This window comes from Ranitomeya imitator, chromosome 2 (assembly GCF_032444005.1).
Source record: "Ranitomeya imitator isolate aRanImi1 chromosome 2, aRanImi1.pri, whole genome shotgun sequence".
Classification (NCBI taxonomy): Eukaryota; Metazoa; Chordata; class Amphibia; order Anura; family Dendrobatidae; genus Ranitomeya; species Ranitomeya imitator.
Genome location: NC_091283.1, coordinates 333,822,893 through 333,849,787, shown reverse-complemented (window position 1 = coordinate 333,849,787; position 26,895 = coordinate 333,822,893). Strand labels below are relative to the sequence as shown.

The 26,895-nt window shown below is 43.4% G+C and overlaps 1 protein-coding gene across 2 annotated transcripts in view; it reads left to right on the top strand.

Annotated features, from left to right (window-relative positions):
• The window catches only part of LOC138663606 (zinc finger protein 300-like), a 46,039-nt gene extending 19,144 nt beyond the window's left edge, over positions 1 to 26,895 (top strand). Inside the window, exons 2-11 of one of the 2 annotated variants that reach the window (XM_069749868.1) lie at positions 3,876 to 4,063; positions 4,193 to 4,372; positions 4,455 to 4,578; positions 11,950 to 12,047; positions 15,779 to 15,928; positions 16,054 to 16,230; positions 16,313 to 16,436; positions 16,520 to 16,617; positions 16,810 to 16,906; positions 25,415 to 26,895. In XM_069749868.1, coding sequence (XP_069605969.1) covers positions 3,992 to 4,063; positions 4,193 to 4,372; positions 4,455 to 4,578; positions 11,950 to 12,047; positions 15,779 to 15,928; positions 16,054 to 16,230; positions 16,313 to 16,436; positions 16,520 to 16,617; positions 16,810 to 16,906; positions 25,415 to 26,787 — 2,493 coding nt within the window. In that variant the 5' untranslated portion in view covers positions 3,876 to 3,991 and the 3' untranslated portion in view covers positions 26,788 to 26,895. Of the gene's footprint in view, positions 1 to 3,875; positions 4,064 to 4,192; positions 4,373 to 4,454; positions 4,579 to 11,949; positions 12,048 to 15,778; positions 15,929 to 16,053; positions 16,231 to 16,312; positions 16,437 to 16,519; positions 16,618 to 16,809; positions 16,907 to 25,414 lie in introns of those variants that run through there. The other variant, XM_069749869.1, reaches the window with a different exon arrangement.

The window sequence follows — 26,895 nt, the reverse complement described above, 5'->3', positions numbered from 1 at the left end:
AGCTCTGCTAATGCAGCTGTGCTCCTGACTGTAAAAAGTGGGGAATCAATGGAATGCAGGGGAACGTAGCTACCTAGACTTGCAGTGCTGCGCCCCCTGCTGGCATAATCTCATATGAACTCGAGCGTGAGAAAATATTCAGAAAAATTCCCACGCTAGAGTTCATATGAGTTTATACCAGCAGGGGGCGCAGCACCACAAGTCTAAATCTCGCCATACGGATGACACACGGATAATTTTTGCAGCAAAAATCGCATCCTCGCATCGAATACGGATCACTGTTCAGGAAATTTTCTGCGTATCTCGGCCATCAAAAACGGACCGTATTTTTATACGTTGTGTGTGACTCAATCCAGATAACAGAATGGAGAAAGGCAGCACTCGCCCCTTTTAGAAGATAATTCAGTTTTTCTACTGGTTCACGTTCATAGACCAGTGGAACATGGACAAGTAGAAATGCAAATTAAGTCCGAAACATTCGTTGTCCGTCATGTCTTTTTTTTTTAGTTAAATCACTGCACCTGCCGTCACACTGCTAGCACTGTTGCACTTTGTCATTGTCCTGAATCATATGAAAATTAAAAAGGACTGAAGTATCTTCTAAAAGGGGTTAGTGCTGACTTTCTTCATTCCGTTGTCTTGATTAGGTTGGGGTCACACTAGCGTATAACATGGACAAGTGCTATGTGAGAAAACATCGCATAGCACTCGGATCAATGTTACTCTATGGGCCAACTTATATCTGCAATTATTTTCTCATGCCGAATCAGCATGCGAGAACAATCACAGCATGCTGCGATTGGCACCGAGACTCGTCCGAGTCTTGGGTCATTTGCACCCATAAAAGTCTATGGGTGTCGGTGACACCGCGCACAGCACTCGGATATCATCTCAGTGCTGTGCGATGTACACCGACCCCGGCAATGGAGGAGATGGAGAAATTAGTTTCTTTGCCTCCTCTGCATGTGAGAGGCTCGGAGCACAGTAGCATGACACTCAGCTCCGATCGCAGCAGAGCAGGAGCTGAGAGTCATTAGTATATCACATTCGATGCTCTCGCGTCGAATGCCATACGCTAGTGTGACCACGGCCTTATAAATAGTCTCAAGTCTATGCCCCACCCTGAAGATTTATTATAGTGGAGGATGTAACATTGGTTCAAGGTGTCCATATCCTGGGTAAAAATGTTCTATTTGGTGCCTTAACACTTCACTATAATTATTTTTGGAATATTTTCACACCTGTGTTTTTCATGTAATAAATGGAAACCTACATAGAGACATTGGCATCAAATAACTACTGTCTTTTTGTTGTTACAAAATATCTACTATATAATTGTCTAAGGGTCACTTCCGTCTTTCTGTCTGTCTGTCCTTCTGTCTGTCACGGATATTCATTGGTCGCGGCCTCTGTCATGGAATCCAAGTCGCTGATCGGTCTCGCCAACTGCCTGTCATGGCTGCCGCGACCAATCAGCAACGGCCACAGTCCGATTAGTCCCTCCCTACTCCCCTGCAGTCAGCGCCCGCTCCATACTCCCCGCAGTCGCCGCTCACACAGGGTTAATGCCAGCAGTAACGGACCTCGTTATGCCACGGGTTACTCACTCCGTTACTGCCGCTATTAACCCTGTGTGACCAAGTTATTACTATTGATGCTGCCTATGCAGCGTCAATAGTAAAAAGATCTAATGTTTAAACTAATAAAAAAAATAAAAAATCATCATATACTCACCCTCCGGCGCCTTTCCCGCTCCTCACGACGCTCCGGTGCTAAGGATGGTATGCGACAAGGACCTTCCATGACGTCACAGTCATGTGACCGCGAGGTCATCACAGGTCCTGCGCGCCTGCACGAGAAGGACCTTCCATAACGTCACAGTCATGTGACTGCGACGTCATCACAGATCCTGCGCGCCTACGCGAGGACCTGCCATGACATCACGGTCATGTGACCGCGACGTCATCACAACCTAGGACCAGAAGCTGGCGACAGAACTACAAGGGGCCCTCGGATCGGAAGGTGAGTATATGTTTATTTTTAATTTTTTAACCTGTGACATACGTGGCTGGGCAATATACTACATGACTGGCCAATATACTACGTGGCTGGGCAATATACTACGTGGCTCTGTGCTGTATACTACGTAACTGGGCAATATACTACGTGGTTGGGCAATATGCTCTGTGCTGTATACTACGTCGCTGGGCAATATACTACGTAGCTGGGCAATATAGTATGTGACTGGGCAATATACTAAGTGGGCTGTGCAATATACTATGTCGCTGGGCAATATACTACGTGGCTGGGCAATATACTACGTGACTGGCCAATACACTACGTGGCTGGGCAATATACTACGTGGCTGGGCAATATACTACGTGACTGGCCAATACACTACGTGGTTGGGCAATATACTACGTGGCTGGGCAATATACTACGTGGCTGGGCAATAAACTACGTGGCTGGGCAATATACTACGTGGCTGGGCAATATACTACGTGGCTGGGCAATATACTACGTGGCTGGGCAATATACTACGTGGCTGGGCAATATACTACGTGGCTGGGCAATATACTACGTGGCTGGGCAATATACTACGTGGCTGGGCAATATACTACGTGGCTGGGCAATATACTACGTGGCTGGGCAATATACTACGTGGCTGGGCAATATACTACGTGACTGGGCAATATACTACGTGACTGGGCAATATACTACGTGACTGGGCAATATACTACGTGACTGGGCAATATACTATGTGACTGGGCAATATACTATGTGACTGGGCAATATACTATGTGACTGGGCAATATACTATGTGACTGGGCAATATACTATGTGACTGGGCAATATACTACGTGGCTGGACAATATACTACATGGCTCTGTGCTGTATACTACGTTGCTGTGCAATATACTACATGGCTCTGTGCTGTATACTACGTTGCTGGGAAATATACTACATGGCTGGGCAATATACTAGGTGGCTGGGCAATATACTACGTGACTGGGTAATATACTACGTCATTGGGCAATATACTACGTCATTGGGCAATATACTACGTGACTGGTCAATATACTACGTGACTGGGCAATATACTACGTGGCTGGGCAATATACTACGTGACTGGGTAATATACTACGTGGGCTGTGCAATCTACTACCTGGACATGCATATTCTAGAATACCCGATGCATTAGAATCGGGCCACCATCTAGTCTCTTATAAAAGCCTCAAACGTCTGTGTGTGAATCAGACCTGAGATCTAACGTGATAGAAGATTACAGTGCGGGGAAGACGGGAAACCTTCATATAGACGGCCGGTGGTGATGGAGTCCGTGACGGACTCTGGACAGATATGTTCCTAGAGCCGTAGTAGAAGATGAAGATGTCGTCCTCATCATGAAGTAGTTATTTCTCCTGTCACGTGTAATGAATATCTCCTGCAGTATTGCTAATGCCGATTCCAGTGTCGGTAAATGAGATGAGAATTAGCGTTATGGAAGATGAGTCTATGAGAAACGTATTCAGCTGCCGACTCCGAGGGAGAAACTGCTTGTTGTCTGTGGCCTAAATATATAGGTTTATTAGTAGATGTCAGTGAAAAAACAAAATGTTGTAAAATAATAAAAATACCATTTGTGCTTGGGTTCCCGCCAGTCTCTATTTTCTGGTCAGTCTTAACGAACTTGTAATTCCTACAGCTAATCAGATGCCGAAGCAGTGAGTAACATAGCCAGTGACTGGTAGCATGGAGGAGTCAGCAATTCAGCTTATGTTCCAGTCCATACAAGACTAGAGAATACAACATTTACACGTTCTATCTCATATGTTTCCCTTATTATCTCCAGTAATTGTATTATTATTCCACAGGATTGTTATGATGTTACATCGGCTCATCATCTTCTCATTCAGGTCTCTACAATATCGGATCCTCTCAGTGAAGATATTCTATATAAGAAAATTTTCCTGATTTACCAAAGGTGGATATGGACAGAGACAAGATGGTGGAGAGGATATTAGACCTCACCCTAGAGATCCTTTTCCGGCTTACTGGAGAGGTGAGAGATTCTGATGACGTCACATTACATCATTCTTATCTATGGGAATAACAGATGAACAGAACTGGAGAGGTGAGGACTCTAGAAATGTCTGTAGTGAGAGTTATTAATGTGTCTCTCATTAACCAGGATTATACAGTAGTGAAGAAGACCTCTAGTGAGCGCTGTCAGGACCCTGTGTCTGAGGGATGGGGAGGACCCCTGAGCCCAATCACAGGGCCTCCACCTCACCCCCTGATACATGAGAACATCAATGACCTGAAGATCCTAGAACTCACCTACAAGATGATTGAGCTGCTGACTGGAGAGGTGACACTGTTGGGAATGCTGGGACATTATACAGTAACGCTATGAAGGGATCGGGGGATGACGGTATCATTGTATGTGTCAGGTTCCTATAAGGTGTCAGGATGTCGCTGTCTATTTCTCCATGGAGGAGTGGGAGTATTTAGAAGGACACAAAGATCCGTACAAGGACGTCATTATGGAGGATCCCCAGTCTCTCACATCACCAGGTAATAGACAGAACTACAGTCATGACCAAAAGTATTAACACCCCTGCTATTCTGTCAGATAATACTCAGTTTCTTCCTGAAAATGATTGCAATCACAAATTCTTTGGTATTATTATCTTCATTTAATTTGTCTTAAATGAAAAAAACACAAAAAGAATTGTCCTAAAGCCAAATTGGATATAATTCCACACCAAACATAAAAAAGGGGGTGGACAAAAGTATTGGCACCGTTCGAAAAATCATGTGATGCTTCCCTAATTTGTGTAATTAACAGCACCTGAAACTTACTTGTGGCACCTAACAGGTGTTGGCAATAACTAAATCACACTTGCAGCCAGTTGACATGGATTAAAGTTGACTCAACCTCTGCCCTGTGTCCTTGTGTGTACCACATTGAGCATGGAGAAAAGAAAGAAGACCAAAAAACTGTCTGAGGACTTGAGAAACCAAATTGTGAGGAAGCATGAGCAATATCAAGGCTACAAGTCCATCTCCAAAGACCTGAATGTTCCTGTGTCTACCGTGCGCAGTGTCATCAAGAAGTTTAAAGCCCATGGCACTGTGGCTAACCTCCCTAGATGTGGATGGAAAAGAAAAATTGACAAGAGATTTCAACGCAAGATTGTGCGGATGTTGGATAAAGAACCTGGACTAACATCCAAACAAGTTCAAGCTGCCCTGCAGTCCGAGGGTACAACAGTGTCAACCCGTACTATCCATCGACATCTGAATGAAAAGGGACTGTATGGTAGGAGACTGTTATGATCCGGTGACCTTGGAGCCGCATGAATAACTTTCACTGGAGTAGGTGGTAACTGTACCTGATCTAACACCGCAACTAGAAGTAGCCGTGGGGTGTGCCTAACAATCCATAGACACCTCGTCACAGCCGTAGGACTAAATACCCCTATAGATGGAAATAGGAATACTATCTTGCCTCAGAGCAGAACCCCAAAGGATAGGCAGCCCACCACGAATATTGACTGTGAGTAGGAGAGGAAAGGCACACACAGGCAGAAAACAGGATTTAGCAAAAGAGGCCACTCTAGCTAAAATAGGAAAGGATAGGACAGAATACTGTGCGGTCAGTATGAAAACCCTTCCAAAAATATCCACAGCAGATTATACAAAAAAATCCTCCATCTAACTAAAGACGTGGAACGTATATCTGCAACTCCAGAGAATCCTACACACAGAGCAGAAATACAATCAAAAATCAAGCACACAGCATGTGTGCCATAGAAAAAAACCAGACACTTATCTTTGCTGAATTGGCAACTAAGCAGGAGAAACCAGACAGAGGTCCAACACCTCCCAAAAACCATTGACAACTGGCAAGGACAAATGAATCCTGCAAACCTAAATACCCCAGTTAGAATTGCAATCAGCAGATACACCTGACCAGGACTGCAGCCCAGGGACAACTGCATTACCACCTACAATCACCAGAGGGAGTCCAAAAGCAGAATTCACAACAGTGCCCCCCCCCCCTTGAGGAGGGGTCACCGAACCCTCACCAGAGCCCCCAGGACGATCAGGACGAGCCAGATGAAAGGCACAAACCAAATCAGCAGCATGGACATCAGAGGCAAAAACCCAAGAATTATCCTCCTGGCCATAACCCTTCCATTTGACAAGGTACTGAAGCCTCCGCCTCGAAAAACAGGAATCCAAAATCTTCTCAACAGCATATTCCAACTCCACATCAACCAACACAGGGGCCGGAGGATCAACAGAGGGAACAACGGGCTCCACATATTTCCGCAATAAAGATCTATGGAAGACATTATTGATCGCAAAAGAGGCCGGAAGCGCCAGTCGAAAAGACACCGGATTAATAATCTCAGAAATCCTGTAAGGACCAATAAACCGAGGCTTAAACTTAGGAGAAGAAACCTTCATAGGAACATGACGGGAAGACAACCAGACCAGATCCCCAACCCGAAGCCGGGAACCAACACACCGACAACGGTTAGCAAAACGTTGAGCCTCCTCCTGAGACAACACCAAATTGTCCACCACATGAGCCCAAATCTGCTGCAACCTGTCAACCACAGAATCCACACCAGGACAGTCAGAAGGCTCAACCTGCCCAGAAGAAAAACGAGGATGAAAACCAAAATTGCAAAAGAAAGGCGAAACCAAAGTAGCCGAATTAGCCCAATTATTAAGGGCAAACTCGGCCAATGGCAAGAAAGCCACCCAATTATCCTGATCAGCAGACACAAAGCATCTCAAATAAGTCTCCAAAGTCTGATTAGTTCGCTCGGTCTGACCATTTGTCTGAGGATGAAACGCAGAAGAAAAAGACAAATCAATGCCCAGCCTAGCACAAAAGGCCCACCAAAACCTAGAAACAAACTGAGAACCTCTGTCGGACACTATATTTTCTGGAATACCATGCAAACGAACCACATGCTGAAAAAACAACGGAACCAAATCCGAAGAGGAAGGCAATTTAGGCAAAGACACCAAATGAACCATCTTAGAGAACCGGTCACAAACAACCCAGATAACTGACATCCTCTGGGAAACCGGAAGATCAGAAATAAAATCCATAGAAAATCCATAGAAATATGCGTCCAGGGCCTCTCAGGGACCGGCAATGGCAAAAGCAACCCACTAGCACGGGAACAACAAGGCTTGGCCCGCGCACAAGTCCCACAGGACTGCACAAAAGAATGCACATCACGCGACAAAGAAGGCCACCAAAAGGACCTACCAACCAAGTCTCTGGTACCAAAAATGCCAGGATGACCAGCCAACACGGAACAGTGAACCTCAGAAATCACTCTACTAGTCCATCTGTCAGGAACAAACAGTTTCCCCACAGGACAGCGGTCAGGTTTGTCAGCCTGAAATTCCTGAAGAACCCGTCGTAAATCAGGGGAAATGGCAGAAAGGACCACCCCTTCTTTCAGAATACCGACCGGTTCCAAGACCTCAGGAGAATCAGGCAAAAAACTCCTAGAGAGGGCATCAGCCTTAATGTTCTTAGAACCCGGAAGGTACGAGACAATGAAATCAAAACTGGAAAAAAACAAGGACCATCGAGCCTGTCTAGGATTCAGCCGTTTGGCAGACTCGAGGTAAATTAAATTGTAATGATCGGTCAAGACCACAATACGATGCTTAGCTCCCTCAAGCCAATGTCGCCACTCCTCAAATACCCACTTCATAGCCAACAACTCCCGATTGCCGACATCATAATTGCGTTCAGCAGGCGAAAACTTACGGGAAAAGAAGGCACACGGTTTCATCAAGGAATCAACAGGATCCCTCTGAGACAAAACGGCCCCTGCCCCAATCTCAGAAGCGTCAACCTCAACCTGAAACGAAAGAGAAACATCCGGTTGGCGCAACACCGGAGCAGAAGTAAATCGACGTTTAAGCTCCTGAAAGGCAGAGTCAGCCGCAGAGGACCAATTCGCCACATCAGCGCCTTTCTTCGTCAAATCGGTCAAGGGTTTAACCATGCTGGAAAAATTAGCAATGAAACGGCGATAAAAATTTGCAAAACCCAAACATTTCTGAAGGCTCTTCACGGATGTGGGCTGAATCCAATCATGAATGGCCTGAACCAGATCCATCTCTATAGACGAGGGAGAAAAAATGAAGCCCAAAAAAGAAACCTTCTGCACCCCAAAGAGACACTTAGACCCTTTCACAAACAGGGCATTGTCACGAAGGATCTGAAATACCATCCTGACCTGTTCCACATGAGACTCCCAATCATCGGAAAAAATCAAAATATCGTCCAAATATACAATCAAGAACTTATCAATATAAGTCCGGAAGATATCATGCATGAAGGACTGAAAAACAGATGGAGCATTAGTGAGCCCGAATGGCATCACAAGGTATTCAAAATGGCCTTCGGGCATGTTAAACGCAGTTTTCCATTCATCACCCTGCTTAATACGAACAAGATTATATGCCCACCGAAGGTCAATCTTCGTAAACCAACTAGCTCCCTTAATCCTAGCAAATAAATCGGTAAGCAAAGGTAAAGGGTATTGAAACTTGACCGTGATCTTATTCAAGAGGCGATAATCAATACAGGGTCTCAATGAGCCATCTTTTTTAGCAACAAAAAAGAATCCCGCTCCCAACGGTGAAGAAGGTGGCCGAATATGCCCTTTCTCCAAAGACTCCTTAATATAGCTCCGCATGGCGGTATGTTCAGGCACAGACAGGTTGAAAAGTCGACCCTTAGGAAACTTACAGCCTGGAATCAAGTCAATCGCACAATCGCAGTCCCTGTGCGGTGGAAGGAAGCTGGACTTGGGCTCATAGAATACATCCTGAAAATCAGACAAAAACTCTAGAATTTCAGAAGAGGAAGAAGAGGAGATTGACATCAAAGGAACATCATTATGAACCCCCTGACAACCCCAACTAGTCACAGACATGGACTTCCAATCCAACACAGGATTATGTACCTGCAACCACGGAAAACCCAGCATGATGGCATCATGCAAATTATGCAACACCAGAAATCGACAATCTTCCTGATGGGCTGGCGCCATGCGCATGGTCACCTGTGTCCAAAACTGGGGCTTATTTTTAGCCAAGGGTGTAGCATCAATGCCCCTTAAAGGAATAGGGTTCTGCAAAGGCTGCAAGGGAAAACCACAACGCCTGGCAAACTCAAAGTCCATTAAGTTCAAGGCGGCGCCTGAATCCACAAACGCCATGACAGAAAATGATGACAATGAGCAGATCAAGGACACCGATAACAGAAATTTAGGTTGTACAGTGCTGATGGTAAATGAACTAGCGATCCTCTGTCCGCTTAGGGCAGACTGAAATGACATGAGAAGCGTCGCCACAATAATAACACAACCTATTCTGACGTCTGAATCCTTGTCGTTCCGTTCTAGACAGAATCCTATCACACTGCATTGGCTCAGGAATTTGCTCTGAGGACAACGCCACAGCGCACACAGTTCTGCGCTCCCGCAAGCGCCGGTCAATCTGAATGGCCAGAGACATAGAATCCCTCAGACCGGAAGGCGTGGGAAACCCCACCATAACATCTTTAATGGATTCAGAAAGACCCTTTCTGAAAATTGCCACCAAAGCATCATTATTCCATTTAGTCAACACAGACCATTTTCTGAATTTCTGACCATACAATTCTGCCGCCTCTTGATCCTGAGACAGGGCCAACAAGGTCTTCTCAGCTTGATCCACAGAGTTAGGTTCATCATATAATAATCCTAAGGCCTGAAAAAAGGAGTCTACATTAAGCAAAGCCGGATTCCCAGATTCCAGGGAAAACGCTCAATCCTGCGGATCGCCACGTAGCAGGGAGATGACGATTTTAACCTGCTGAATGGAATCACCGGAGGATGGAGGTCTCAGAGCAAAAAACAGTTTACAGTTGTTTTTAAAACTCAAAAATTTGGACCTGTCACCAAAAAACAAATCAGGAGTAGGAATCTTCAGCTCTAAAACAGGAGTCTGAACAATATAATCAGAAATACCCTGTACCCTAGCAGCAAGCTGGTCTACACGAGAAGCTAATTCCTGAACATCCATGCTAGCACAAGACTCCTCAGCCACCCAGAGATAAAGAGGGAAGAAAAGACAAAGCAGACTGCAGAGAAAAAAAAATGGCTCAATATCTTTCTTCCCTTCTTCTGAGATGCATTTAACCCATTATGGGCCAGTTGTACTGTTATTATCCAGTGACCTTGGAGCCGCATGAATAACTTTCACTGGAGTAGGTAGTAACTGTACTGACCGCAAATCCTGAACTAACACCGCAACTAGAAGTAGCCGTGGGGTGTGCCTAACAAACCCTAGACACCTCGTCACAGCCGGAGGACTAAATACCCCTATAGATGGAAATAGGAATACTATCTTGCCTCAGAGCAGAACCCCAAAGGATAGGCAGCCCCCCACGAATATTGACTGTGAGTAGGAGAGGAAAGGCACACACAGGCAGAAAACAGGATTTAGCAAAAGAGGCCACTCTAGCTAAAATAGGAAAGGATAGGACAGAATACTGTGCGGTCAGTATGAAAACCCTTCCAAAAATATCCACAGCAGATTATACAAAAAAATTCCTCCATCTAACTAAAGATGTGGAACGTATATCTGCAACTCCAGAGAATCCTACACACAGAGCAGAAATACAATCAAAAATCCAGCACACAGCATGTGTGCCATAGAAAAAAAACCAGACCCTTATCTTTGCTGAATTGGCAGCTAAGCAGGAGAAACCAGACAGAGGTCCAACACCTCCTAAAAACCATTGACAACTGGCAAGGACAAATGAATCCTGCAAACCTAAATACCCCAGTCAGAATTGCAATGACTAGGACTGCAGCCCAGGGACAACTGCATTACCACCTACAACCACCGGAGGGAGCCCAAAAGCAGAATTCACAACAGGAGACCCATGAAGACCCCACTTCTTACCCCGAGACATAAAAAGGCCAGGGTGGAGTTTGTCAAAACTTACCTGAAAAAGCCTAAAACGTTTTGGAAGAATGTTCTCTGGTCAGATGAGACAAAAGTAGAGCTTTTTGGGCAAAGGCATCAACATAGAGTTTACAGGAAAAAAAAGAGGCATTCAAAGAAAAGAACACGGTCCCTACAGTCAAACATGGCGGAGGTTTCCTGATGTTTTGGGGTTGATTTGCAGCCTCTGGCACTGTACTGCTTGACCGTGTGCATGGCATTATGAAGTCTGAAGACTACCAACAAATTTTGCAGCATAATGTAGGGCCCAGTGTGAGAAAGCTGGGTCTCCCTCAGAGGTCATGGGTCTTCCAGCAGGACAATGACCCAAAACACACTTCAAAAAGTACTAAAAAATGGTTTGAGAGAAAGCACTGGAGACTTCTAAGGTGGCTAGCAATGAGTCCAGACCAGAATCCCCCCAAAAAAACCTGTGGGGAGATATAAAAATGCCAGTTTGGAGAGGGCACCCTTCAAATATCAGGGACCTGGAGCAGTTTGCCAAAGAAGAATGGTCTAAAATTCCAGCAGAGCATTGTAAGAAACTCATTGATGGTTACCGGAAGCGGTTGGTCGCAGTTATTTTGGCTAAAGGTTGTGCAACCAAGTATTAGGCTGAGGGTGCCAATACTTTTGTCTGGCCCATTTTTGGAGTTGTGTGAAATGATCAATGTTTTGCTTTTTGCTTCATTCTCTTTTGTGTTTTTTCATTTAAGACAAATTAAATGAAGATAATAATACCAAAGAATTTGTGATTGCAATCATTTTCAGGAAGAAAATGAGTATTATCTGACAGAATTGCAAGGGTGTTAATACTTTTGGCCATGACTGTAAATACACATGGCCTATAATTATCTGTATGTAAAGAATGAATTCAGTCCCTGTATGTGTTTCCTCCAGATCTATCCAGTAAGAGGACAACACCAGAGAGATGTCCCCGTCCTCTTCTTCCAGAGGACTGTAAACAAGAAGATCCCAATGTTCCTCAGGATCATCAGGTAGATGGAGAGAAGGTGTCATGAGATCTCACCTATGATGTGTACACGGCTGTGAAGATCTTCTGCTCAGTCTTGGTCTTTCCCCCATTATTATATGTTTTATACTTGTGTAATGAGGACGGTGGAGATGGCAGGATTAAGGCTGGAGACACACTAGTGATTTAAAAATCAGTTTGATTTTGATGCAGGACAGTCGGACGAGTGCAATGCAATTGTCATGCAAGTGTCATGCGTTTTTTATGCGAGTATAATCTGATTTTTCACACTTATCATCCGATTTAGATAGAACTAAAAAAGACGGTAATTCGTGTGCGCATGCAGTAAAACCACACTGACAGCTTAGAATAGAAAAGATAGAAAACATACTGTATACTCATAGAATACATATATATTTGTGTCACTGACATATATACAGTATATATACAGTGGGGCAAAAAAGTATTTAGTCAGTCAGCAATAGTGCAAGTTCCACCACTTAAAAAGATGAGAGGCGTCTGTAATTTACATCATAGGTAGACCTCAACTATGGGAGACAAACTGAGAAAAAAAATCCAGAAAATCACATTGTCTGTTTTTTTTTTAACATTTTATTTGCATATTATGGTGGAAAATATGTATTTGGTCAGAAACACACAATCAAGATTTCTGGCTCTCACAGACCTGTAACTTCTTCTTTAAGAGTCTCCTCTTTCCTCCTCTCATTACCTGTAGTAATGGCACCTGTTTAAACTTGTTATCAGTATAAAAAGACACCTGTGCACACCCTCAAACAGTCTGAATCCAAACTCCACTATGGTGAAGACCAAAGAGCTGTCAAAGGACACCAGAAACAAAATTGTAGCCCTGCACCAGGCTGGGAAGACTGAATCTGCAATAGCCAACCAGCTTGGAGTGAAGAAATCAACAGTGGGAGCAATAATTAGAAAATGGAAGACATACAAGACCACTGATAATCTCCCTCGATCTGGGGCTCCACGCAAAATCCCACCCCGTGGGGTCAGAATGATCACAAGAACGGTAAGCAAAAATCCCAGAACCACGCGGGGGGACCTAGTGAATGAACTGCAGAGAGCTGGGACCAATGTAACAAGGCCTACCATAAGTAACACACTACGCCACCATGGACTCAGATCCTGCAGTGCCAGACATGTCTCACTGCTTAAGCCAGTACATGTCCGGGCCCGTCTGAAGTTTGCTAGAGAGCATTTGGATGATCCAGAGGAGTTTTGGGAGAATGTCCTATGGTCTGATGAAACCAAACTGGAATTGTTTGGTAGAAACACAACTTGTCGTGTTTGGAGGAAAAAGAATACTGAGTTGCATCCATCAAACACCATACCTACTGTAAAGCATGGTGGTGGAAACATCATGCTTTGGGACTGTTTCTCTGCAAAGGGGCCAGGACGACTGATCCGGGTACATGAAAGAATGAATGGGGCCATGTATCGTGAGATTTTGAGTGCAAACCTCCTTCCATCAGCAAGGGCATTGAAGATGAAACATGGCTGGGTCTTTCAACATGACAATGATCCAAAGCACACCGCCAGGGCAACGAAGGAGTGGCTTCGTAAGAAGCATTTCACGGTCCTGGAGTGGCCTAGCCAGTCTCCAGATCTCAACCCTATAGAAAACCTTTGGAGGGAGTTGAAAGTCCGTGTTGCCAAGCGAAAAGCCAAAAACATCACTGCTCTAGAGGAGATCTGCATGGAGGAATGGGCCAACATACCAACAACAGTGTGTGGCAACCTTGTGAAGACTTACAGAAAACGTTTGACCTCTGTCATTGCCAACAAAGGATATATTACAAAGTATTGAGATGAAATTTTGTTTCTGACCAAATACTTATTTTCCACCATAATATGCAAATAAAATGTTAAAAAAACAGACAATGTGATTTTCTGGATTTTTTGTTCTCAGTTTGTCTCCCATAGTTGAGGTCTACCTATGATGTAAATTACAGACGCCTCTCATCTTTTTAAGTGGTGGAACTTGCACTATTGCTGACTGACTAAATACTTTTTTGCCCCACTGTATATATATATATATATATATATATATATATATATATTATATATATGTCAGTGACAAATATATACAGTACAGACCAAAAGTTTGGACACACCTTCTCATTTAAACATTTTTTTTTTATTTTCATGACTATGAAAATTGTAAATTCACACTGAAGGCATCAAAACTATGAATTAACACATGTGGAATTATATACTTAACAAAAAAGTGTGAAACAACTGAAATTATGTCTTATATTCTAGGTTCTTCAAAGTAGCCACCTTTTGCTTTGATGACTGCTTTGCACACTCTTGGCATTCTCTTGATGAGCTTCAAGAGGTAGTCACCGGGAATGGTCTTCCAACAATCTTGAAGGAGTTCCCAGAGATGCTTAGCACTTGTTGGCCCTTTTGCCTTCACTCTGCGGTCCAGCTCACCCCAAACCATCTCGATTGGGTTCAGGTCTGGTGACTGTGGAGGCCAGGTCATCTGGCATAGCATCCCATCACTCTCCTTCTTGGTCAGATAGCTCTTACACAGCCTGTAGGTGTGTTTGGGGTCATTGTCCTGTTGAAAAATAACTGATGGTCCAACTAAACGCAAACCAGATGGAATAGCATGTCGCTGCAAGATGCTGTGGTAGCCATGCTGATTCAGGATGCCTTTAATTTTGAATAAATCCCCAACAGTGTCACCAGCAAAGCACCTCCACACCATCACACCTCCTCCTCCTCCATGCTTCACGGAGGGAACCAGGCATGTAGAGTCCATCTGTTCACCTTTTCTGCTTCGCACAAAGACATGGTGGTTGGAACCAAAGATCTCAAATTTGGACTCATCAGACCAAAGCTCAGATTTCCACTGGTCTAATGTCCATTCCTTGTGTTCTTTAGCCCAAACAAGTCTCCTCTGCTTGTTGCCTGTCCATAGCAGTGGTTTCCTAGCAGCTATTTTACCATGACGGCCTGCTGCACAAAGTCTCCTCTTAACAGTTGTTGTAGAGATGTCTGCTGCTATAACTCTGTGTGGCATTGACCTGGTCTATAATCCGAGCTGCTGTTAACCTGGCCTCCACAGTCACCAGACCTGAACCAATCGAGATGGTTTGGGGTGAGCTGAATGAAGGCAAAATGGCAAACAAGTGCTAAACATCTCTGGGAACTCCTTCCAGATTGTTGCAAGACCATTTCCTGTGACTACCTATTGAAGCTCATCAAGAGAATGCCAAGAGTGTGCAAAGCAGTCGTTAAAACAAAAGGTGGCTACTTTGAAGAACCTAGAATATAAGACACATTTTCAGTTGTTTCACACTTTTTTGTCAAGTATATAATTCCACATGTGTTAATTCATAGTTTTGTGTGTGTCAATGGTGTGTATATATATATATATATATATATATATATATATATATATATATATATATATATATATATATATATATATATATACTGTATATCTGTCTCATTTTGCCTTTAGGTCCGATTGGCAGAACCCATCTTTGATGGGCATCATTGGTTTTAGATGTTTTTAAATTTGGTCTTTTGGTATACTCAAAGTATTGAATTATATGTCTTCTTTGGTGATCTCCGATTTAGCATAGCCCTCCATTCTTTTCTTAAACTTAATAATAAATCTCATCCTATGTTTCCCTTATTATCTCTAGTAATTGTATTATTACACTGGATTTTTATGATGTTACATCGGCTCATCTTCTTCTCATTCAGGTCTCTGCAACATTGGATCCTCTCAGTGAAGATCTTCTATATAAGAAAATTTTCCTGATTTACCCATCAAGGATGGATATGGACAGAGACAAGATGGCGGAGAGGATATTACACCTCACCCTAGAGATCCTCTTCCGGCTTACTGGAGAGGTGAGAGATTCTGATGACGTCACATTACATCATTCTTATCTATGGGAATAACGGACAGAACTGGAGAGGTGAGGACTCTGGAAATGTCTGTAGTGAGATTTATTAATGTATCTCTCCATAACCAGGATTACATAGTAGTGAAGACCTCTAGTGAGCGCTGTCAGGACCCTGTGTCTGAGGGATGGGAAAGACCCCTGAGCCCAATCACAGGGCCTCCACCTCACCCCCTGATACATGAGGACATCAATGACAAGAAGATCCTAGAACTCATCTACAAGATGATTGAGCTGCTGACTGGAGAGGTGACACTGCAGGGAATGCTGGGACATTAAACAGTAACACTATGAAGGGATCGGGGGATGATGATATCATTGTATGTGTCAGGTTCTTATAAGGTGTCAGGATGTCGCCGTCTATTTCTCCATGGAGGAGTGGGAGTATTTAGAAGGACACAATGATTTGCACAATGACGTCATGATGGAGGTTCCCCAGCCCCTCACATCACCAGGTAATAGACAGGACTATATACAGACGGCCTATAATTATCTGTATGTAAAGAATGAATTCAGTACCTGTATGTGTTTTCTCCAGATCTATCCAGTAAGATGACAACACCAGAGAGATGTCCCCGTCTTCTTCTTCCACAGGACTATAAACAAGAAGACCTCAATGTTCCTCAGGATCATCAGGTAGATGGAGAGAAGGTGTCATGAGATTGCCCCTTTGATGTGTAGACAGCTGTGACGGTCTTGTGCTCAGTCTTGTTTTATCCACCAGTATTATATGATTTATACTTGTATAATAAGAACGGTGGAGATGGCAGGATTAGAGCTGATCATAGATGTGACTTCTCCATCTGTCTGTGACTTTTACAATATTAGTTTCAGGGTGAAGATCTGACCCATATTAATACTACAGAGACATATGTGAGGGGTGATGAGTGGTGTAAAGAGGAGATTCCTACCTATGACTACCCAGGTGAGTAGTGACCACTAAATGCAGAGAAGTCACAGATTCTTCTCAGTCACCGGCTGTGGCTGCTTTATCGGTGGTGTAGTCCGCCGGCCTTAATACAATAGTGTGATCACAATTTGGCCTCAAGTCCACAACATTCTCCTCCACCCAAAACTGTTCAAACTTTGGGCATTGAAACCCCTTTTCTAAAGAACTTACCTCCTAGAGGAGCCACCTACCCTCTGGGATTAGAAGACACTGACCCTTACCTGCCCAGATCTGTAAACTACAAAGCCAAATGACAGCGTACGTAGAATGTGCTGACAAGTTAGAAAATCACTTGAAGAAAAATATTATGATGGTCTGTAAGAGAAAGCGGAGGGTAATGATGCTGTTGGCTTCCTAGAACTCTGATATCTTATTGGATGAATCTACCTTCTCCCCCTTCTGTCCTGCTGAATGTGCTCATATAGTCCCTACAAGACCAGGTCCAGTCTTTCTGGTTAAATTCTGCTTTTATGAGAGACAACTAAGGTCGGGGAACATCTTCGTTGGAGTAGCGGGTTACAGAGGCTAGAGCCGGCGGCACCAGCTAACTCCTGTTGCCGCTGCTAAAGATAAATGAATATTCACTGCATTCCACGCCAGTGGGCTTAGAGGGCAATGAATATTCATTTCTCTTTAATAATAATATCTTAGTATGTTTTGGCCCCCAACCCCGGTCCTGGTATGCATTGCCCCATCCTTATAATTGGCCCACACCCCCATCCCCAGCCTGGTATGCATGGCCCCATCAGAAAACATTAAAATAAACTATTACACTTACCTTCCCGGCGCTCCCTTCCAGCGTCCTACTCTGGTGTCAGCAACTGTTATATGCTTGTAAGCAGCGCGTGGCAGGGACGTCCTATCCTGCTCACAAGCAGAGCACAGCCGCCAGGACTGTGTGCGCAAAGAGTAGTGAGTATTCATTGCTGTTCAGTAGCGCTCAGTGTCAGCCGCCGGCTTTCTGCTGCTACCGGCGGTCACGTGTGCCGATACTTAAGAGAAATGAATATTCATGAATACTAACTGTTCTCTGCGTTGCTTACAAGCATAAAGCAGTTGTTGGCACTGGAGCAGGAGGCTCTGAGGGAGCGCCGGGTAGGTAAGTGTAATGGTTTGTTTTTTTTATTGTTTTCTGATGGGGCCATGCAAACCAGGATAGGGATGGGGGTGGGGGTCACTTATAAGGATGGGGCCCTGCATACCAGGATGAGATGGGGCCCTGCATACCAGGACGAGATGGAGGCCCTGCATACCAGGATAGTTATGGGACCATGCATACTAGGACAAGATGGGGGCCCTGCGTACCAGGATAGGGATGATGGGACCATGCATACCAGGATAGGGATGAGGTGCCATGCATACTAGGATGGGATGGGACCATGCATATAAGGATGAGGGGGCCATGCATACCAGGGTAAGGATGAGGGGACCATGTGTATCAGAAAGGGGATGAGGGGACCATATATACCAGGATAGGGGATATTAACTACAGAATTAACCACATATTGTGCTTCAATTGTTTTTCCTCATTTCCTCCTTTAAAACCTAGGTGCGTCCTATGGTGCGGTGTACATTTCAAAAACCTGACCGGCACATCCAAACATAGACTAAGTGTGAACAGGTGCTGAACCTAGAGTCGCCAACTCGTATATAGTTAAGTAAATAAGGCAGCACACTGCAGCGCTAGAACATGCAAACTGGAAATATGAAATTTGAACTGCATTACTGCACTTGAAATATGAAAAATGAGAGTGTTTAGCGCATAAAAATGGCCAATTTTATGTGTACCTGGTAGCCCCTTTACCGCATCTCTCTTATACCAGGTCCTACACTTGCCTTACCTCGCTGAGAATAAACGTCTCCATCTGAATGGGTACACGTGAAACCTCTTCTTAGACTAAAATTCTCTCTCTCTGTGGAGGGGTATTGGACCTGCTGTAATTAAAACACCTGTGGCTAGGAGGCGGAGTGCACGATCAGAAGGCTAAAGAATACATTTCAAAAACCTGACCGGCACATCCAAACATAGACTAAGTGTGAACAGGTGCTGAACCTAGAGTCGCCAACTCGTATATAGTTAAGTAAATAAGGCAGCACACTGCAGCGCTAGAACATGCAAACTGGAAATACGAAATTTGAACTGCATTACTGCACTAGAAATATGAAAAATGAGTGTTTAGCGCATAAAAATGGCCAATTTTATGTGTACCTGGTAGCCCCTTTACGTCATCTCTCTTATACCAGGTCCTACACTTGCCTTACCTCGCTGAGAATAAACGTCTCCATCTGAATGGGTACATGTGAAACCTCTTCTTAGACTAAATTTTTAGCGCATAAAAATGGCCAATTTTATGTGTACCTGGTAGCCCCTTTACGGCATCTCTCTTATACCAGGTCCTACACTTGCCTTACCTCGCTGAGAATAAACGTCTCCATCTGAATGGGTACATGTGAAACCTCTTCTTAGACTAAATTTTAGTCTAAGAAGAGGTTTCACATGTACCCATTCAGATGGAGACGTTTATTCTCAGCGAGGTAAGGAAAGTTTAGGACCTGGTATAAGAGAGATGCCGTAAAGGGGCTACCAGGTACACATAAAATTGGCCATTTTTATGCACTAAACACTCTCATTTTTCATATTTCTAGTGCAGTAATGCAGTTCAAATTTCGTATTTCCAGTTTGCATGTTCTAGTGCTGCAGTGTGCTGCCTTATTTACTTAACTATGGTGCGGTGTGTCTTATAGTCTGAAAAAATACGGTAATTTCAAGGAGGATTGTGATAAACTACAGGAAAAACATTACATCTGTGCCATGTGTAAGATAGCGCTTACTGAAGGAATTGGGGGAACACGCTAATCCAAAGCAAACTTCATAACCCCGCCGAGTTACAGCTATCACCTCCACAAGTGCTTCCTGGACCGTTGATCACAGTCTAGCACCATATGTAAGATAGCGCTTGCTGAATGTATTGGGGGACACTTACTTGGCTGCGAGATTTAAGGCACACAGGAACACTTTCCCCTTAAACAGTCTATGCAGTTTATTATGCAGTCATAAACCGTACCGCGAACATTCCATTACACACTGTACCGAAACATGACATTCAGTTGCGCTCACTAAACATGCTGGACCTTACTCCGTCCAGTTACCATGGGTGACCGCACAGTTCATTAACTGACCCCCGTCAGAAAACACAGTCCTCCAACCCTGAGTTACCTTCCTGAAGCTCCTGCTCCAGACGCTGACCTCCTGTCAGTCCTCTCTTGTGGGGAAACTGTCTTACCGGGATCACCGTCCTTGTGACCAGGGCACTCACGACAGTCCAGACCCGCAGAAGAAACAGTAGCTTCCCCAATACAGTACCATCATAAACTCTGCACATACGGCCTCTCCATGTGCTATTCAGGAAGTCCTACTTCCAGGATCTTCCAACACAGCTTGTGCTATTCAGGAAGTCCTACTCCCAGGATCTTCCAACATAGGCCTTTAGATCCATAGGCTCACCATGTGCTCTTCAGGGATCTGATCCTACTTCCAGGATCTCCCAACACTCAGGGCATCCAGGATCTTAGAACACACAGACCATTCAGGTCCATACACTCTCTCCCCCAGAGACATGTGACCCAACCCATGGTCACATTATGTAACCACTCCCATAGGTGGGATGCGTGTGTGGTTAGTCAGACCCACCCAGCTCTCTGACTTACCCTGTAAGACTCCCTTTAAAGCTACACAAACACAACTCTTATGGAACTACAAGTCCCAGAACAACAATACTGGCTTACAGCGCAGACTCCCTCTGCGACACATACTGGCCATTTACAATCACGCCAGACACTGGTTCAAAAACCTAGTTACACCTCCATGCGTATCCTGAGGAGTCCACAGCGCACCCTAGCTGCAGCATGGCTCACTGCATCACACATGGTATATCTCTAAGCTGTACATGGCTGATGGCTGTAATATACATTTATTCACGCCTGCAGGAGATGTGTTGGCATGGCTCGAGCCCTGGTTTCATAGATTTATTTAAACGTCATGAGTTCCATTATGTTTTCCATCCTAAGGAATTCAGATTATTACACAATCTCTCCTGAAATGGGGGCGCTAATACATTCTCTATGCTTTTGGTCAGGACTCATAGTAGCTCTAATTATCCACCATGAATGAGTGCAACTCTGGTTTAGTGTTCTCCCCTCTTACATACAGTGTTGTTGGGAATGTAACTTTTTTTTTAATTCTGTCTTTTTTTTTTACTTGTTCATTCAGTATGATAGTTTGATTGTGGTGGGATCGGCCTTCATGACTAATGTGAGTCTGTAACTCCCTGTTAGTCTTGAAAAAAAAAAAGCTCTCCATCGCCTCTTTCAAATGCTTAAGATCTAAATTTAAAGGGAACCTGTCAGCAGGATTGTGCACAGTAACTTACACACCGTGTCAGGTCAGTGCTGTTATTCTACTTAAAATGATACCTTGGTTGACGAAATCCGTCTTGCGGTTGTTGTTTAATCGTTATTTGTAGTTTTCAGTTAATGAGATTCTCGTGCTCTGGGGCGGTGCTGTGGGTGTGGCTGTGGGCGGTGCTTTGTGTTGCTCTGCTTACATATTCATCTGTATTGGCTTATGACAGGTCACTGATCCCTCAGTGACCTGCCCCCTAATTTACATAATGCATATAATAGTGTTAATATTATTGTTGATTATGTATATAATATTGTGGCTATTGTGAGGAAAATTTTTTTTACAAATGACACTGGATGCACCTGTTCAGTAGTATATATCTCTTACTTACAGATGCTACTGCGCAGGCGCCACCATCTTCGGTGACATTTTGCTGGATGTAATTTTTTATGTAAAATAGGTGGCAGGTCAGTGAAGGATCAGTGACCTGTCATAAGCCAATACAGATGAATATATACGCAGAGCACCACCTAAAGCCCCACCCTGAAGAACAAGAATCTCATTAACTGAAAACTACAAATACAGATTAAACATTTACCAGCCCCCAGCTACACAGAGAAGGCATATCTATTAGATGCGCCAATTCTGGCACTTTGCCTGGCTCTTTCCACTTGCCTGTAGTGGTGGCAAGTGGGGTTTATATTTTTGTGGTTGATATCACCTTTGTATTGTCAGGTGACATCAAGCCCATGGCTTAGTAATGGATAGGTGTCTATCCATTACTAACATCATAGTTACATGGTAAATAAAGACACAGCCAGGATAAAGTCTTTTATTCGAAATAAAACAAAACACAGTTTTCCATTTTTATTTAAGAATAACAAACACAGTTATACTCACCTAACACCTATTTCCACCGAAGCACTCGTTCTCCTGTAATAAAAATAAAATAAAAAACAACAATATACCATACCTGTCTGTCGTTCTGTCCCACGCCGTAATACATGTCTGGGGGATAATTAATTGGCAACCTGGATGGTGCCAAATTGTGACTGTCCAGGCTGAGAACTACTGGTGAATGAGCTGCTGCGAGTGCAGCATCATTAACCAGCTCTGACATCATCGAGGCTCCCAGTCGGGCTGAACTGCAGTGACCTCAGGACCATGGGAAATATTCAGTGATGAGGTCACCACGGTTCCAGCTAAGTGACTTCACAGCAGATCACCATGAGAATTCTGTGTTTCTTATTTTTAAATAAAAACGAAAACTGTGTTTTGTTTTAATTCTAATGAAAGCCTTTATTCTGGCTGTGTCTTTATTTACCAAATAGCTATAGGATTAGTAATGGAGAGGTGTCTTATAGACACCTTTCCATTACTAAGCCGTGGGCATGATGTCACCTGGAAATATAAGGGTGATATCAACCCCACAAATATGAACTCCACTTTCCACCGCTACAGGGCAAGTGGAAAGAGCAGGGCAAAGCACCAGAATTGGTGCATCTAATAGATGCGCCATTTCTGGGCAGCTGCGGTCTGCTATTTTTAGGCTGGGTTGTCTATATCCATGGCCCCTTACCAGCCTGAGAATACCAGCCCCCAGTTGTCAGCTTTTAAGCAAGGCTGGTTGTCAAATATGGGAGGACCTTCATATAATTTTTTTAAATTATTTATTTAAATAATTAAAAAAAACTGTGTGGGGACCCCTCTATTCTTGACAACCAGCCTTTGCTGAAGCTGACAGCTGAGGGTTGCAGTCTCCAGTTATGAGTTTTGCCAGACTGGTTAAAGAAAATACAGGGGAACCCACGCCGGGTTAGTTATAGTGCAGGTGGCGGGTAAAAAATACCCCCATCATCCACTCCTGCTGTCACTGTTTTTAGCAGCAGGTAAAGGTTGATTGGAGTAATAGTCCCAAAAGCCCCCACCTGCTGTCATCATTCTGACTTTAATATAACTCTCATAATTCTCCTCCCAGCAGGCGGAGACTAATAAGAGCATCTTCAGCACCCGCCGCTGGAGAACAGTGCTTACTGTAGCGCTTCTTCCCTGCCAGCCGTCCATGTGGTTACTGATGCTGCACACAAGTGGCACACGGTTGCCACACGTGTGCCACAAGTATTACACACATGGACATCTCTGGTACCAGTTTTTCCGATACCGGAAATATCAGGACGTGTGCAACCGGCCTTATACACAGTTCTCTTTAAATGCCTAATATTTCTTCTTGAAACTCATCTGACCGAAAATATTGGAACTTACGATAGTTTAGATTGTGAAGTCTCCGAGACCCATATGCTAATTAAACCATAGAAGTTTCACCACTATTAAGAGATAATCCACTAGCGCTTGACACAAAAGAAATAATGAAGTTTCCAGCTGCCTATCTGGGGTACAGCCACCACCTTATGTTACTAAATGAAAAGGTTTCACCACTAGCTACTCATTTATTACTGATGAAGACTGTTGAGCTTGATCATTTCAGTAGTTCCTAATCAGGCCCCATTTTTCATATCTGTGTCACTTTATGTGGTGGTAAGTTTGGAATTCTTCACAAAGAATAATAGAAAATAAATGGATCTTTCAAATTATTTTCCAGCTTTGCACAATACCCTATATACAGTTGTACACTACTGCCTGGCCACATGGCAGTGTTCAGAAGGGAAGGAGCACCATTTAGCTATTTGAATGCAGATCTTACTGGAGTACTTAGCAGACACAATGTATTGGGAGCACTTTTCGTGGTCACTTGGCAGCTCAAAAGATGTCCACAATGAACATGCTTGGCACTATCTTCTCTGCTTTCAATATCCCAAGGATTGCCTTGCTCATGACCCTTTAGCACCCTTACATGGAATCTGGACTTACAAAGGGACCCCTAGGCTTGGACCATGGTGTTACCTGCTATGCTGTGGTGTTAGATGGTGAGAAGAATAGTCAGGTAGCTGGGTCAGAACCAGAAGGACAGAATACAGAATCAGAAGATGCGAGTAGACAGTAAATGGGTCATGGTCTGAACAGGAAACAAATACACAAGCCGCTAGCTGAGCACAGAGGACGGAGAACAACGCTGTATCAGGCAGATTCTGACAATATGCTTTGAGCTTTAGTAGGGGGTAGAACTTTCCAATTGGCTGAAGTAGGGAGCAGATTTCTCCAGCTGAACAGCAGGAACAGATCTCAGATGAGTTTGGACACATCAAATGCAGAAGCCCAGAACAGTCCAAATCCCCACAAAGTGATTCCATTTTATAAATTAATTCACTGAGGGTTATAATCCTTGGGCGGAGTGAATATTTTGACTCCACAGCCACTTTCTGTAAATTAACACACGGTGTATGTTGGAGAGTGAAAAATTACACACTTGCCATTTTATTACCCAACAGATAGTGCCCAAATTGTGCTTCAGGAGACACACACTTTAAATTAAGTGGATTCTACTCACTATAGTATTGCTAAATACAGTGATACTAAATGTTGTTTGCTCACTGCAAGACTCAGATGTGAGAGTGGATTTTGCTGAATTGGTTTATGGAAACCTTGTTGCTTTTCAACAGCCTTTGAGCCACTAATAGTGTGGGAACCTCTGCTTTTCCATTGACAGATAATAGACCTGAGTGGATACTTGTTTTTTGTGAGAGGAGAATTGGTATTTTTTTTGCTTACATAACATTGGTTTCTTTTTATTTGATATTTGGGAGGCATAATGAACAAACAGTTGAACACCATGCATTACTGGTTCATCCAACAAGGTTTTCTATTAGACTGTGAACTGTCATTGTCTTGGTAGTGATGTTGGAGAGTGAAAAATTACACATTTGCCATTTTATTACCCAACATATAGTGCCAAAATTGTGCTTCAGGAGACACACACCATAAATTAAGTGGGTTATTCTCGCTATAGTATTGCTAAATACAGCGATCCTAAATGTTGTTTGAGCACACTGCAAGACTGTCATTGTCTTGGTTAATAATTAAAGTTTTTTTTACATAGCTTGCCATTTTTATGGACAGTTTAAGTAGAAATGTTCAAAAATATAAAACTCACGGATTTTCTATTAAAAAATAGTTTTTTATCTTAGCAGATGACTGTACCAGATTAGAGGGACAGCTGACTTCTTCAATTTTTAAATCCAATGATCTTGAGATCCTACAAGGTACAACTGAAATGATTGCTATTACTCCAGATATACCATCCTTCATTCTCATCAAAGATCTGTCATCCGATCCTATGAAGCAGGTCCCTTCTGATTTATTACCGACTACTAAGGAAAATCAAAGTCCAAAAAGAGGCAATAAAAAACAAACTTCTCCTAAAGCAAATAAGCCATTTTCATGTTCAGAATGTGGGAAATATTTTACATGGAAATCACATTTTGTTACTCACCAGAGAATTCACACAGGAGCTAAACCTTTTTCATGTTCAGAATGTGAGAAATGTTTTAAACAGAAATCAGCACTTGATATACACCAGAGAACTCACACAGGGGAGAAGCCTTTTTCCTGTTCGGAATGTGGGAAATATTTTGCGCAGAAATCAAATTTTGTTACCCACCAGAGAACTCACACAGGGGAGAAGCCTTTTTCCTGTTCAGAATGTGGGAAATGTTTTAATCAGAAATCAGCTCTCGATAGCCACCAGAGAGCTCACACAGGGGAGAAGCCTTTTTCCTGTTTAGAATGTGGGAAATATTATGCATATAAATCAAGTTTTGTTACCCACCAGAGAACTCACAAAGGGGAGAAGCCTTTTTCTTGTTCAGAATGTGGGAAATGTTTTAATCAGAAATCGTCTCTTGATAGCCACCAGAGAAGTCACACAGGGGAGAAGCCTTTTTGCTGTTCAGAATGTGGGAAATGTTTTATCAATAACTCAGGTTATATTAATCACAAGAGAATCCACATAGGAGATAAGCCTTTTTGCTGTTCAGAATGTGGGAAATGTTTTATCAATAACTCAGATTGTGTTAAGCACCAGAGAATCCACACAGGAGAGAAGCCTTTTTCATGTTCAGAATGTGGGAAATGTTTTGCACGTAAATCACAGTTGGTTATCCACCAGAGAACTCACACAGGGGAGAAGCCTTTTTCCTGTTTAGAATGTGGGAAATGTTTTAACAATAAACCAGATCTTGTTATGCACCAGAGAACCCACACAGGAGAGAAGCCTTTTTCATGTTCAGAATGTGGGAAATGTTTTGCACATAAACCACATTTTGTTATCCACCAAAGAACTCATACAGGGGAGAAGCCTTTTTCCTGTTCGGAATGTGGAAAATGTTTTGCACAGAAATCACATTTGGTTTCCCATCAGAGAACCCACACAGGGGAGAAGCGTTTTTCCTGTTCAGAATGTGGGAAATGTTTTAACAATAAATCAGATTGTGTTAAGCACCAGAGAATTCACACAGGAGAGAAGCCTTTTTCCTGTTCAGAATTCAGGGAAATGTTTTAATCGGAAAGCGCTTCTTGTTAGACATCAGAAAAGCCTTTTTCATTTTCTTAATGTGGGAAATATTTTACTTGAAAATCAACTGTTAATAAACATCAGAGATGTCACATA